The sequence below is a fragment of the Belonocnema kinseyi genome, chromosome 7 (genome assembly GCF_010883055.1).
Source record: "Belonocnema kinseyi isolate 2016_QV_RU_SX_M_011 chromosome 7, B_treatae_v1, whole genome shotgun sequence".
Lineage (NCBI taxonomy): Eukaryota > Metazoa > Arthropoda > Insecta > Hymenoptera > Cynipidae > Belonocnema > Belonocnema kinseyi.
This window is the reverse complement of record NC_046663.1, coordinates 109,961,036-109,974,255: the sequence shown is the minus strand read 5'-3', so window position 1 is coordinate 109,974,255 and position 13,220 is coordinate 109,961,036. Positions and strand designations below refer to the sequence as shown.

General features: G+C 33.3%; 1 protein-coding gene across 5 annotated transcripts in view; it reads left to right on the top strand.

Annotated features, from left to right (window-relative positions):
- The window catches only part of LOC117176962, a 27,538-nt gene extending 15,297 nt beyond the window's left edge, over positions 1-12,241 (top strand). The window contains exons 3-5 of one of the 5 annotated variants that reach the window (XR_004467646.1): positions 6,618-7,192; positions 10,815-12,046; positions 12,107-12,234. Coding sequence is in view for 3 of the 5 variants with exons in the window: in XM_033367383.1 (XP_033223274.1) it covers positions 6,739-7,192; positions 10,815-10,999 (639 nt within the window). In the remaining 2 variants the exon portion in view is untranslated. Of the gene's footprint in view, positions 1-1,815; positions 2,028-6,617; positions 7,193-7,415; positions 7,670-9,528; positions 9,764-10,814 lie in introns of those variants that run through there. The other 4 variants (XR_004467647.1, XM_033367384.1, XM_033367383.1 and 1 more) reach the window with 4 other exon arrangements.
- The last annotated feature ends 979 nt before the right edge of the window (positions 12,242-13,220 follow it).

Here is a 13,220-nt window from a genome sequence, read left to right as displayed (position 1 = left end):
AATGTTGGGGGGGGGTATAAAGGAAGAAGTTGAGGAAAGGAGGGGCAGCAAAGGTTGAAGTGTAAGTAAGAGAAGCAGAGGATTTTAGAGGAGAAAAAGTATGAAAAAGGGAAGTTTGAATTACTTTTTTATGTGTTAATAGACTAGAAAACCATTTTTTCCAGGCGCAAAGCGTCTACTTTAACTAATTTTTATCCTGAAGTCATCATTCGCTTAATGATGAAATAAAAACGAATAAAAAACATATATGAGATTCGAGTAGGATATGTTAGGTTAGAAATAGATAAATTGAGGCATATTTAGAATGGAATTCGATACAAATGGACATAGTTAAATAGCTATACGATATAAATAAACGGAGATAGATTTAATGAGTCATCTTTAGAATATTCTTCTGAAAAAAATTAATAAAATGGAACATTTTTTGAAGTACACTACTGATTCAAATCAGTAAGGATTTTTACTGATGAATAAGAGAATTTTACTGCTTATTCAGTGGTTTTCAATAAATCTTCAGTGAAAATCCTTACTGATTAGACTCAGTGACGTACTTTTTACGGATTCAAGAAAATAGGAATGCATTACACGAGACAGATGTAGAATGGATATAAGAATGTAAAAGGATAGAATGGACTTGATTTAGAATGGTTTTTGTTAGTAGTGGATATCGTTTCGAATTAAAGTATAAGATAAGGAAGTTTCTATGCCAGAAATGCATTGAATAAGATGGTTTTAGAATACATTAAGATAGAAAAGGATAGAATAATGAAGTTTCAGAATATTAGGATAGAAATTACTATCGATCCGGGACTGAGGCCAGGGTTAAGGTGGATATCATTATAACAAACTCATGCTTTCAGTCCAGTGTCAGGGGTTGCCTGCAAATAGCCTTGAACTGGATTCAGGGGGATCGAAACATAAACAGTCAGGGCTGCCTGAACCGTTTCCAATTGAAATGAATACTGTTGAGCAATATAATTGACTGAGTAATCATGCACTGCCGCTCTTCCAATACGAATGTCGGAACCGCTCTCGCCCTGCTTCCCTGAGAAGCTGCGAGCGCCAGCCATGCTAGGAAGGCTGAAAACGGAGGGGCTAACAGCGAGAGTTAGGTGTATTTGAAAGAAAAATGGAATATACAGAATGCAGTAAAAATTTTAAGAATGCCCCTTGGATTTTTGGAATAAAAAGAGATAGACTTAATTACACAATGTAAAATAAATTGGAATTTAATAAAATATTGGAGAACAGATTAGATTATTCTAGAACATAACTTTATTTCATTTTTTCCAACAGGGTTAAAAATGTAGTAATTATTTCCCTCATTCTCATATCAACCATTTTTAAAAATAAAATTTATTCGAGTTTTCTATTGTGAATTTAAATATTAATGTTTTTCAAAATTGACCCGTTTTTTGTTGCAGTTTAGAATATTTGAAAATTCTGCGAAAATCTGCATTCCGTATTATTCCAAAATTTTTATTAGGAAATAACGCATGTAACCCTTTCATCTTTTAGCTACAGCTGATAATTCATTTAAATTCGTTCTATTTTTATTGTATTCCTTATCTAGATAATTTTTTATCCGCAAATAAATTTTAATTTAATATTTTTCCAAGGGGATGAATTAGTTAATTATTAAATGTTTTTGTCTAGTTCTTATTCAAGCACTTGTGTGGGTGGAAAACATAACTGATTTAATCGCGAGGAAGGAGTTAGTCTCTTAGTCGTTGAGTATTTGATCCTCGAAGTGAAAGTCCCGGATTTGAGCCTATATTCTCAGTCGAGTCGAGTCGGCTTTTGCGAACGGACCCCATTCTCTTTTTTTGCATGGGGTTCGTTTCCACCGCACTGGCACTAGTCATTGTTTCAAATGTCGAATCGAGTCAAGTGATTGTGATGCAAGAGATGCTTCCTCGTAACGTGCTGTGCAGTTCTGTGATCCAGGACTGAGGATTTCAGTGATTTCCTGGCTTAGGAAGCTGAGGAAAAAAATACTTTTGGTCACGCTAGGCCATAATTGCCAGGTAATAACATAGAGTTGATATCGATAAAGGCAGAGGCATCACGGTAGAAGCTTTCGTTACTTTTAATACTGATAAAAATTCGTAGCTGAGCCCACTATTGTCCTAGGAGTCAAGGTCCTGGAAATATTTATTAGTTGATATAATTATTCAGTTTTTGAGGTAGCAATTACAATTGCTAAGACGACCAATCAAATTAGCTGTACCATAGATTTTACTAGAGTTCGCCCAAGAACCTATTTCTTTCAGTGCGCATCTGGCTTCTTATTTTTAATAGTATTATTAAGACTTGAGAAGACTGGTTTTTGATTGAAATAGACTTATGATGATCTAAAACAGTAAAACAAATGGCTGGATTTCATCAAGGTTATTATCTGCGGTCCAAACAAGAAGCGAAGTAGTCCCATGTCCTTCTCAACTTCTCGCTTAAACGTTATAGCCATATATACATTATAAGAAAAGTAGTAAATTAAATTTTTTTCTCCTCAATTGAATCTTGGGAAAAAGACAGTGATTTAATAGTAATTTGGAAAGTAAAATTCAATTACAATAGTAATTATATATAGAAATTTATATTCCTTCAAATTTTTAACAAAATAATTACAGTGTCAGTATGTAAGTTTGGGAAATGATAAAACAGATAAAGAAGAACGTCTCACACTTTTGCTTCCTCATAGAGAGATTTGCAATGACAATCTTATATGTAGTGTATTTGTTCGCACCCTTGAGACGCATCGATCTATGACTCATCAGCACCGATTTATGACGTTTCGAAAAAATGTATATTTGACATGTTTTTTCGCGTCTGAAATACACATCGATTTTCTAAATTAAGAATCTTTAATGACCTACGATAATCTACCAATATCGTTTCCAAATTTTGTAACAAAATTATTTTCCTTGTTTATGAGGGAATTTTTATTTGATATTGGGAATATGATAGTACTTTATTTGATGTAATTGTTTATGTCTTCGAAATGCATGAATTGATCTTTTGACGAACTTTCAATGACCATTTTTAAATTAATCAATTGTTATCTAAAAGGTTAGAAAAAAGTTATATTATTTCTATGGGGTTTTAATTTAAAATATAACACTATCTTAACTAAACAATTGTGCATTGTAACAGAATACATCAATTGATGTTTTGGTGGGCTCTCTGATTTTATGAAAATAAGATTTTCGGACAGAGAGAAACATAAGCTTGAAAAATATTGAAAGTATCTATATTTTTCACTTGTTAGGGACATACCTCCATCTATGAGGAAGAAAATTCATTTGATACCTATAAGAAAGCAAAATGCTCATAAAATGAGCAAAAATAAATACGCTCATAGTAACTACTTTATATCACTTCCCAGCGGTTTGAATCTTGTTAAATTTCGAAAGTGTCCATGGAGTCCAATTCTGAAAAAGATTGATTTGTTATTTAAGTTGCATAATGCCGAAAATTAAAAAAATATATATTTGTGATACCTAGTTTCCTCTATTTATTGTCTTTTTTTATCTCGTAGAAATAGTAAAATACTTTCGATGAATCGATATTTCTATTATAGATTAAACATCATCATTGCACTTACAGTATTGTAATACATTATTTAACCTGATTTCGTCATTAAATTGCGTGAAATAATTAATGAATCACATTTGAACATAGAACGATTAAAATTGTCGTTATAAACAATGATTATGAGTAAATCCATTTGCTCAGCATTTTTGAGAATAGAAATTTGTTTTTTTCTGCGAAATCATATTTTTGTTCAGCGTGCACGATACAGGCGACTTTCGTGTCGGAAGTGCCGGAGAAAAGTGTGAAATGACCGCCTGACGACGTTGACTCATGCGCACTTCGATAGTGCCCGTATCAATTCGCATCAACGGGCGGGAATGTGTTATTCCCGCCCGCTGACACGAGTGGGAATGTGCTGACCGACCGCTTACCGTTGTAATCTTCATTGGTTCAAAAGCCCACAAAAGACATTTTTACTTGTTCAGCGTCTTATTCATCGTGCGCTAGGACAAAAAATATTGTGTGTGGAAAGGGCAAAAAGTTGGTCAATACCGCACAAAAATTCACTTATTTAGCATTTATGAACGTAGACAATTTTTTCTGCGGAATAGTTTCATTTTTTCTCAAGCACAATATTTCTACGTAACATGTTTATTACACAAAAATCTACTTGTTGAAACTTGTTAAGTGTAGGCAATTTATTTTTTCTGCGCGATTAGGTATCTTCTTAGGTTCTTCTTACTTTAAGAATAACATTTATACAGAACAGATTGCTATTTAAAAACAAGTAGTAGAATTAATAATAAATCTTACTATCTACGAAATCACGAAAACGTAGTTGAATGAGCATGTTATTCTATCTAGATGGTAACATCTACTAATAATTTAAAAAGATTTAAGCCTTTTTTAAAAAGCAAATTCATCGCCTTATAGTTTTTCATCTGATTCAAGTTTTCATGATAAAGAATTCTTAAATGAGGAACTTGCCGATTAAAAATGTATATAACCATTATGAAACATATTACATGTGTAAATGTATTCTACAAAGTTATTATTCCCGAGATAAGATCACGTAAATTGTTTCTTCGAGAATAACCTTTTTAAGTTCAAAAAGGCTAAACTAATGTAATTTTTATAAGAATTGTTTAGAGCAATGATCATTTTTACTAGGTGTTGTAGAATGGCAACCTTTTATGAAGAAATATTATTCTTGAGACGAAAGAAAATGATGCCTCATAAGAGAAAATATTTCAAAAAGGCGAAACAGTGAATTTATTTCTAAAAATTATTATTTTGAATTAGGATGATGGTTAAATGGCAATTTATTATATCAGAGTATTCTTATTTCGATTAAGAGGAATAATTTAGCAGCAAACAATGGTCTAAATTGACAAATGTAAAAGAACATTGAAAATGGATCAGATGCCAGTTTTATCCAATAATCTGTTTACAATCGATGAAAAAATCAAGGAAATAATTATACAGTACGAATTCTCATTCATCGAAAGTATACATTCAATAATTAGATGTGCTTTTTGGGTAAAATCAATCAATATGATTATACCCTGATGAATGAGGTTAATGTAAGACATAACATTTATTTGTCATATTTATCATGTTTTTGGGAAAAGTTGTTGAAAATGATGAAAATTTTACATGTCTCTTGAAAAGATTGATTGTTTTCGAAATTCTGTTTAAAATAAGCCCAGGGTGAAGACAAATTTTCTAGTTTTTACGTAGATATTGCAAAAATAGTGTAAATTTTAATGTTTTATTAAATTTTCAATAACTTCCGAAGTAATCAACGTTTTTCAATGTTCTTGGGCTCATTTACAAGCTTTTTTTCACCGTCTCACAAAAATATTTTTGTAAAATATTTGAAACATATAATCATGAATATTCTCTGTAATTTTCGTAAAATATATATTTATTTAACTTTTATTCTGATTTGCCTACAGATAAGATGCTTTCAAATTTATCTAACTTTTTTATTACAACTTCAATTTCTTGCAATTCGAAAAGAATTTTCTTACGATTCATACTCGTAAGCTGTTGTGATACGATGAAAAAAAATCTTCAAAATAAGCCCAAGAACATTGAAAAACGTTGATTATTTCGGAAGTTATTGAAAATTTAAGAAAACATTAAAATTTACACTATTTTTGCAATACTTAAAAACTAGACAAATAGGCTTCACCCTGGGCTTATTTTAGACATAATTTCGAAAACAATCAACCTTTTAAAGAGATCTTAAGGCCCCATCTGGTTAAGCCATTGTCAATAACCAATATGCATGAAACCTTAATCTTCAAATAGTTTTTTGTCTCACATGTTTAAAATTTTGCCATGCTGAGTTATTCACTCAAATCTGTGTAAAAATTGAGGGCTATATATTTTTCAAAAGTACATACCCTTAGGATGATAGGGGAAATTAGATTAATATATCGCTTGGGAAGGAAAAAAATTAATTTTTTGTATAGTGTTATAAGAACTGTACAAAGTATGCAATTACAGGCAGTGTCAGGAGTAATTTGGCAATGACATAGTCATGGAGCGTAAGGACCTTTAGACGTATAATAGGAAATGATGTTAGTCGTGAAAGAACGGCGTGAGATAGTTGATGTTACTTAATTGACTCACTGTACCGTACTGTGTGCCATGTAAGGAAATGGAAGTCCGTGCGTGTTATTCTTTTTCAAGATACCAGGAATCGTATTGCAGCCTTTGCTCATCAGGTTGCTCCCATTTTTTAGCTCGCTTTGCAGTAAATTCTTCAGTTTTTACTTTTTGCAACGCTTCTTTTATTCTTGTAGATCTCTCTGGTTCATCATTCAACCCAGAAAATGTTTTCTTAGTTTCTAAATAATTTATGGTAATGAACTGCATGATAATGCACAGAAAACCATTGGTATGAAATTTGTAGCTTTTCATTGTGCCTTCATATATTTTCCTTTCTGAAAAATGTTACAACTCAAAATAGCACCGACATTGGCGTGCTCTTGAGGATCGGCATCCACAGTGGCTGATACCCTGTAGACATATGTAGAGAAAAAACTAACCTTGAATTTTTTATTATGTTTCAGAAATCATTTGATTTTTTAGTCAAATATCGTTTGAAATTCTTCAAAGGAAGAAGGTTGGAGCTTAATCCCAGAAGAGGTAATAACTTGAATTTTTCCCTGGTTGAAGGACACCTGCAGAAACATGGCTAGACCACAGTTGACGGAACGAAATATTCCCCATCTGAGAGACATTTTTGGATTTGGGAGTAAATGGGATAATGGTCAAATTCAAGGGGAGGAACTAGATAATGCGATTTCAGTGGTATCTACTTCTGGAGAGGATAAGAGCCCCAAAAATAGTAAAAAGAAGAAATCCAAGCGACGTGATAACAGTAAAACTCTGACGGAAACAGATGTCAAGCATTTAGAGCGGCATTTATCCATGAAGAAGACTATTCGCAAGAAGATTATGCGGGATCTTCAACAGGCTTTTGTGGAGGATCCGAACGAATTTCTTGTAGACGACATTCCACCAGAACAGCTTAAAGCAGAAATAAATATTCAAAGTCTAAGCTTTGGCACACCCTCGCAAAAACAAGGACGCACGCGAGGAAATGCTGAGAGCACCTTTCTTGACATGCTACGATCTGGTGGTGGTGAGTTCCTAATTCTTACGTATTTTGTGTAAGGCCTGTTGCCAAAAAGTCGAGAAACTTAATTTCCAATAGTTTTCCACATTCCTTTGAGCACTATTTGCAAAAAATTCCTGAGTATTCGTCTTAAATAGAAAAGATACAATTGTCAAAAAAATTACATATTTCGAAGTTCAGGACTTTAAAAATGATTTCAGATTCAAACATTTTATTTTCTTTCTTCAAGATTTAAATTTCTTTTATGAGGAAGCTGATTTGTTAAACACCTCTTATCTGGTGCCCAGAAGAGTAACTTTGTAAGGGATTACCTCTACGGCGAATGTTCTGCTCATTAACTGATAGCAATTTGCATCCAGTATCCTGTAATGAACACACCCGTAGTAATTTGCAGCTGTCTTTTTATAAGTAATACAAACAATAGAGGTGAACGCTTTGTCTTTATAGACTGCCACAGAGAAAGACTGCGCAGGTTGCTACTCATTGAAAATAATTGAAGTAGGCGATAGATTAGTAGTTATAAGTATCTAGATGAAAAATTTATATATATAGTTTATATTATATAATAAACAAACCACTGACATTTTTTACTATACATATATAAAATATATAGCATTTTCACCTGAGTAGATTCGAGTTCTACTCAATTCATACCCTTTTTTGGGTCTTACATATATAAAATCCCACCTCCCATAGGAGATCGACAGACATGAAACCGTTTAAGATAAACATCCTTTCTCAAAAACCTCAACTCTCATAATAAACCTACAAACAGTGTCTAAAGCACTCAAATTCTGTCGGGGGTCTCAGTCTCTAAAATCCCTTACCATATGCAGCCGGATTTTTATTAGAAACGTTCGCATTTGCCTGCCGTTTTGGTCGGGGAAGTTGGAAAACTCCAGATAAACAAAACTCCTGAGCGCAGCTGGTTACCGATGGTCGAAAAAATCCAGCCTTTCGTATCAAAATTTTTGTGCAAATAGTCCCTTTTCCATGTCTCGCTATTCGTACCAGAAAAGTCGAATAATCGTACGGAAATGTCGGTGTACGCAGCCATGGGTTTAAAATATTTATAATTTCAATATTTACCATAATAAGCCGATTAAAGACATTTTTTTGTTAGGCCTTATTCTGTCGTCAACCTTGTTTTGTTGTTGTCGCCTGTATACCTGATAACTTTCGAAAGACTAATCGGGGGATAGATTGACAAAAATGTGTACCTGAAAAAGATCTACAAATTTGTCATGAATTACTTTTTTATATGATAGGTAGTTTTTTTATTTGTGAAAAACAACATTGTAAATAAAAAAAATTAATTTTGTGTACAACCGATACATTCTATAAGAATAAAAGAAACACAATCTATTCAATTTCAATAAATTTATTGAAATGATACATGTTTCAGCGCAGATAAGAATAAAGTTTAATGCAAAATAAAAAACAAATATTAAAGTAATCATGATACATACAGTTTGTACTTTCCCTCGCAGCATGAGATATCGGCGGGATATCCAATTTATCTCTCAGGATATCGTGGGCATATCCCAGGAGATCGATCCTAGGGATATCGCAAATAATATCCTACAGGGCGGAAATCTCGATATCCCTGGAATGTCCCTATGATATCTCAGAATATCTTCAGGATATCCCATTAATGTCCCAATTTTATTTGCCAAGGATATTCCCAAGATATCCCAATTCCATAATTTATAGTATATTTTCGGAAATTCAGATGTATATACTGCCAATTATATTTATATTCAATCGTATCAAAAATATAAGAAATAATTTAACAATATTAGGTATTTTTGCGGAGATTTTATACAAAGTGCAACATTATGAAATAAAATAATGGTAAAGTCCCCCCTAAAGTTACTTTCAGGTCAATTCCATCATGGCTGTCAGTGTGCGAAAACTATCACGCAGTAATAAGTGACTCTTTAACTAAAGTCAACAATTTCTCGAATATTCGTGCCGGATTACAATCTATTCTCATTTATATTAAACAAATCGACGCCATACATATTAGTTTGATTGTTTTTTATTATAAAAATTGATTTTGCCCTTGAAAAGTGCGATTTCTAAACTGCGCAATAATAAGGTAACAGAAATAAGAGCAAACTTTAAATCTTTTACAATGTGACTTGTTTTTTATTGTAAGTAGACAGTTAAAGGTTATAAAAATCATTCGTGGTGATCATTTTTTGATAATTATACCGAAATAGGATTTTGAAAGAAAATGAAAATTCGAGATTTGTTTAAAGTGGTTTTTTGACACACGCATGTTTGTGAATCTTTATGTTTTCATGTACTCTACATATTTTAATCAATATGCATTTCAGGAATATTGGATTCCATTGCCAAAAATGTGTATATCCCGCACAGGAAATTGAGTGGATATCGTACGGGGCGGAAATCTCGATATCTTTGGAATATGTCAAGGATATCCCGGGAGACATTTGGGACATTTCTCAGGATATCCGATATCCTGCCGAGATTTCCTAGGGATATGCCAAGGATATAATTTTGTCGTAAGGGTTATTTGATCAAAATCTGAATAAGCAACACCAGGCAGAGGTACAAAAAAATGTATGATACTTGACATAAAAGTGTTGAGCATAATGTAGGAAACTTGACATTTTGAATAAAATCGAGTGCAAAGCACGAGATACGTGATGAGAATGTGTTCGGTGAAGCCGAAAAAGCTTCATCAAAAGAGAGTTCACAATCACAAAATTAAAATTCTTGATCCTTTGACCTTTGTTTTTAAAAGGTCTGTGCACGAATGTCGGAGAAATGCAAAGACCGAGCGCGAATGAGAACCAACAGCCGCGCGGTAAAGGTGCGCTCAAACGCTCAAGCGAAGCTCTTCTAACAAAAGACAATTAAGAATCACAGAAATTGTTTTTAAAATATTTAAACTTGGGAAAATTGCCACATAATTCTAAAAAATGTCGTGGTGAAATTTCGGTACATGTAGCTTTAACCTATATAAAGGTGGAATAATTAAAATTACTAACTTTCAAGATTCAACAATCTAACCTGTTCAAAACCCTTCAGTATTATCCGAAGTTCAATGGGATAATTATTTAAATTGTCGTGGAAATTTATTAATTTTTAAGACTTTAAATTGTACAATTTCCAGCTAAAATACAAAATTAAATAATCTACTTGGAAATGTACAAATACATAGGTATTTGAATTGGGAGCTGTCAAAATTGAAGAATTCTAAATTCTCAAGGTTCAGAAGATCAAAATTAATTTTTGGTTGAGTCTTAGTAGATAAGTATTATTAGAAATATAAAAACTAGGTATTGCAATTGAAAATATGTAGCTATATCATTTTTGTATATCCTTTAATTTTTTTAGTATTGTTTTTACTGAATTTTCTCACTCCTCTAAAAAGATGCTTTAATTAGAGAAAATCATGAAAAAGGGTGTTTGGTTCAGTAACTTCGAAATTAATGGTTTTATATTTGCGAAGCATAGTTTAGTAATATTCGTTAGTGATTTATAAGTACGCTATTAGCTTTTTATTAATCAATGATATGCTGAGATAATGTAATACTTTTGAATAAAAATATTAGAATAAATATAAATTCTGGTATTATACATTTTTAATTTATAGGACTGGAGACGAATGGGGTGGATGACAGAGATTTAGGATCCAGTTCTCCGAAGAGGGAAGCCCAACATGCTCAGGATACAGACGAGGAATCTAGTTACAATTGCGATTCAACTATAGAGACGCCCACAAAAAAAAGCGGCAATTTCTGGAGGCGCTTCACCATGAAGAGTCGAACCAAGCGATGAACTGCGAAATCAGTGAAAAAAGAGACACAGTGAAAGTAGCAGTCGCAGGCTAGCTACTTTTTTATCGACACTAAAAACATAGCTTTGAGCAGACTTTACGACTGTGATATATAACATTTTAAAAATAATTTCTCTGCTCAAGAACCTTTCATACTCTACGTAAAAGGAGTTTCCACAAATAAGAGCGGAAAAATTTAAAATGTATATTCTGACAGTTAGGTTCTTGAATTACGTTTAATTAAATTACGCAAGAAAATCAAATTGTCTTTCGATAATCAGTATATATCGAAGGTATTAAATAAAAAAGTATTCTTCTGTCATACTTATAATTTACTCAGTATTTGTAATAATATAACATTAGTTTTAGAAATGATGAGAAATGAAATTAAAATGTTCAAAATTTATACAAAACTTGTAACGAACGTATACCAAACATAATTTTAAAGAAAAGTTTGAATATCTAATATCTACATCTCTTTCTACAAAAATACAAAAATTAGAAAAGAATGCGAGAACAGATCTCAATTTAACACAACAATATCATAAAACTTTGTGAACAATAACATATCAAGTACAACAGGAATATTATGTAACACGACAATACCTAGTCAGTGATTTTAGTCGCGCAAATAATCTTACTGTATCAGCTATCTGTATGGAATTTTTCTACAATGCACATTCGATGTTCCATTTTTTGAAAATACACCAAACTCTCGTTTTCAGTCACCCCGTTCTCGTTCTTCCTAGAATTGCTCGCTTCAGCAGTTTCTCAGGGGAGCAGGCCGAGAGTGATTGCTACATTATATACAGGGTGGACACGCTGGGGCTTACCAAAAGTACGCAACCCGTCTTACACGTAAATGCTATTCTTATGGGAGTGTATGCGGAGTTGCATTCATTTTCGTAAGCCCCAGCGTGTCCATCCTGTACATAGATATATAGTCTATTCGAAAACGAGTCAAGCGGCCCTCACTGTTTACGTTTCGACCTCCCCGAAATCAGTCTAAGACTACACTACTGAAAGTTGCTAAATAGTTTCCTATATATGTTCCTACATAGGATTCTATATAGGATCCTACATAGAATCCTACATAGAATCCTATATAGGTTCCTGTATAGGATCCTGTGTAGGATCCTGTATATGTTTCTGCATGGGACCATATCCGGATACGCAGTACCAGGTGGGCACAAAGTTTGGCGACGTCTTTACGACATCATTACGACATCTTTACGACAACCTTACGACATCCTATGTCCATGTCGTTAAGGTGTCTTTACGATATCGTAAATAAGTCGTATGATCTGACGATGCCTTTACGATATTGCAAAGACGCTGAAACGACATGGACATAAGATGTCGTAAAGTTGTCGTGAAGATGTCATAACGGTGTACTAAAGACGTCGCCAATTTTTGTGCCCACTGGGTAGTATTCTATGGCACCTATAGCTGCGCAGAAGTTTTTTGGTCATCCAGGAGCACCTAAACACATAAGTAACTTTAGGTACTATAAGTGAGGTACCAGTAGGTACCTTAGTAGGGAGTGTCCTATACAGCAGTGGTCGGCAAACTTTTTGCTTAATTTGCAGGTATGGTCAGGCTATACCTGACTTTCAACTAGCGATTTGAAAATAGCATTATCAGCATCTACGAATTTTCCCGATTCAAATGATATATTACTTGCCTAGAAAAGTAAAAAATTTAAAGAAGTTTAACATCAAGAAACACCAGTTTTACAGTCAATTTAATACTAAATACTTTTCAAATTTTCAACCTTTATATACTTTTATAGATTCCAAACATATTAATTTTAAGTCACTGATTGCAAATTTACGAATTTTTTAATCTCACATTTTTCTCCAATTTTTTAACAAAGGACTCCTGAGTTAAGGGGTGGTCTGGCCAAGCTTGCAAGTACTGCTCTGAAAGTAGGTCGTAGCCAGGGCAGGGTACTCTGCCCTGGGCAAGAGCGTGCCGACCACTGCTATGCAGGCACCTATATAGGATCCTATGTTATTTTCTATAGGTGGCACCTACAGGTGAAACATGTAGGATCCTATGTAGGTTCCCATATAGGAATTTTCAGTAGGTTAATTGAAGGCAATCCCCGACAATGTACTGAAAGCAAGAGTTTGGTGTATATACAATATTTCTACTTGTTTGTTTTGCGTTCATATATGTTAATAGGTATAGACTCATACGGAAACTCCTTGCAACTCTCTT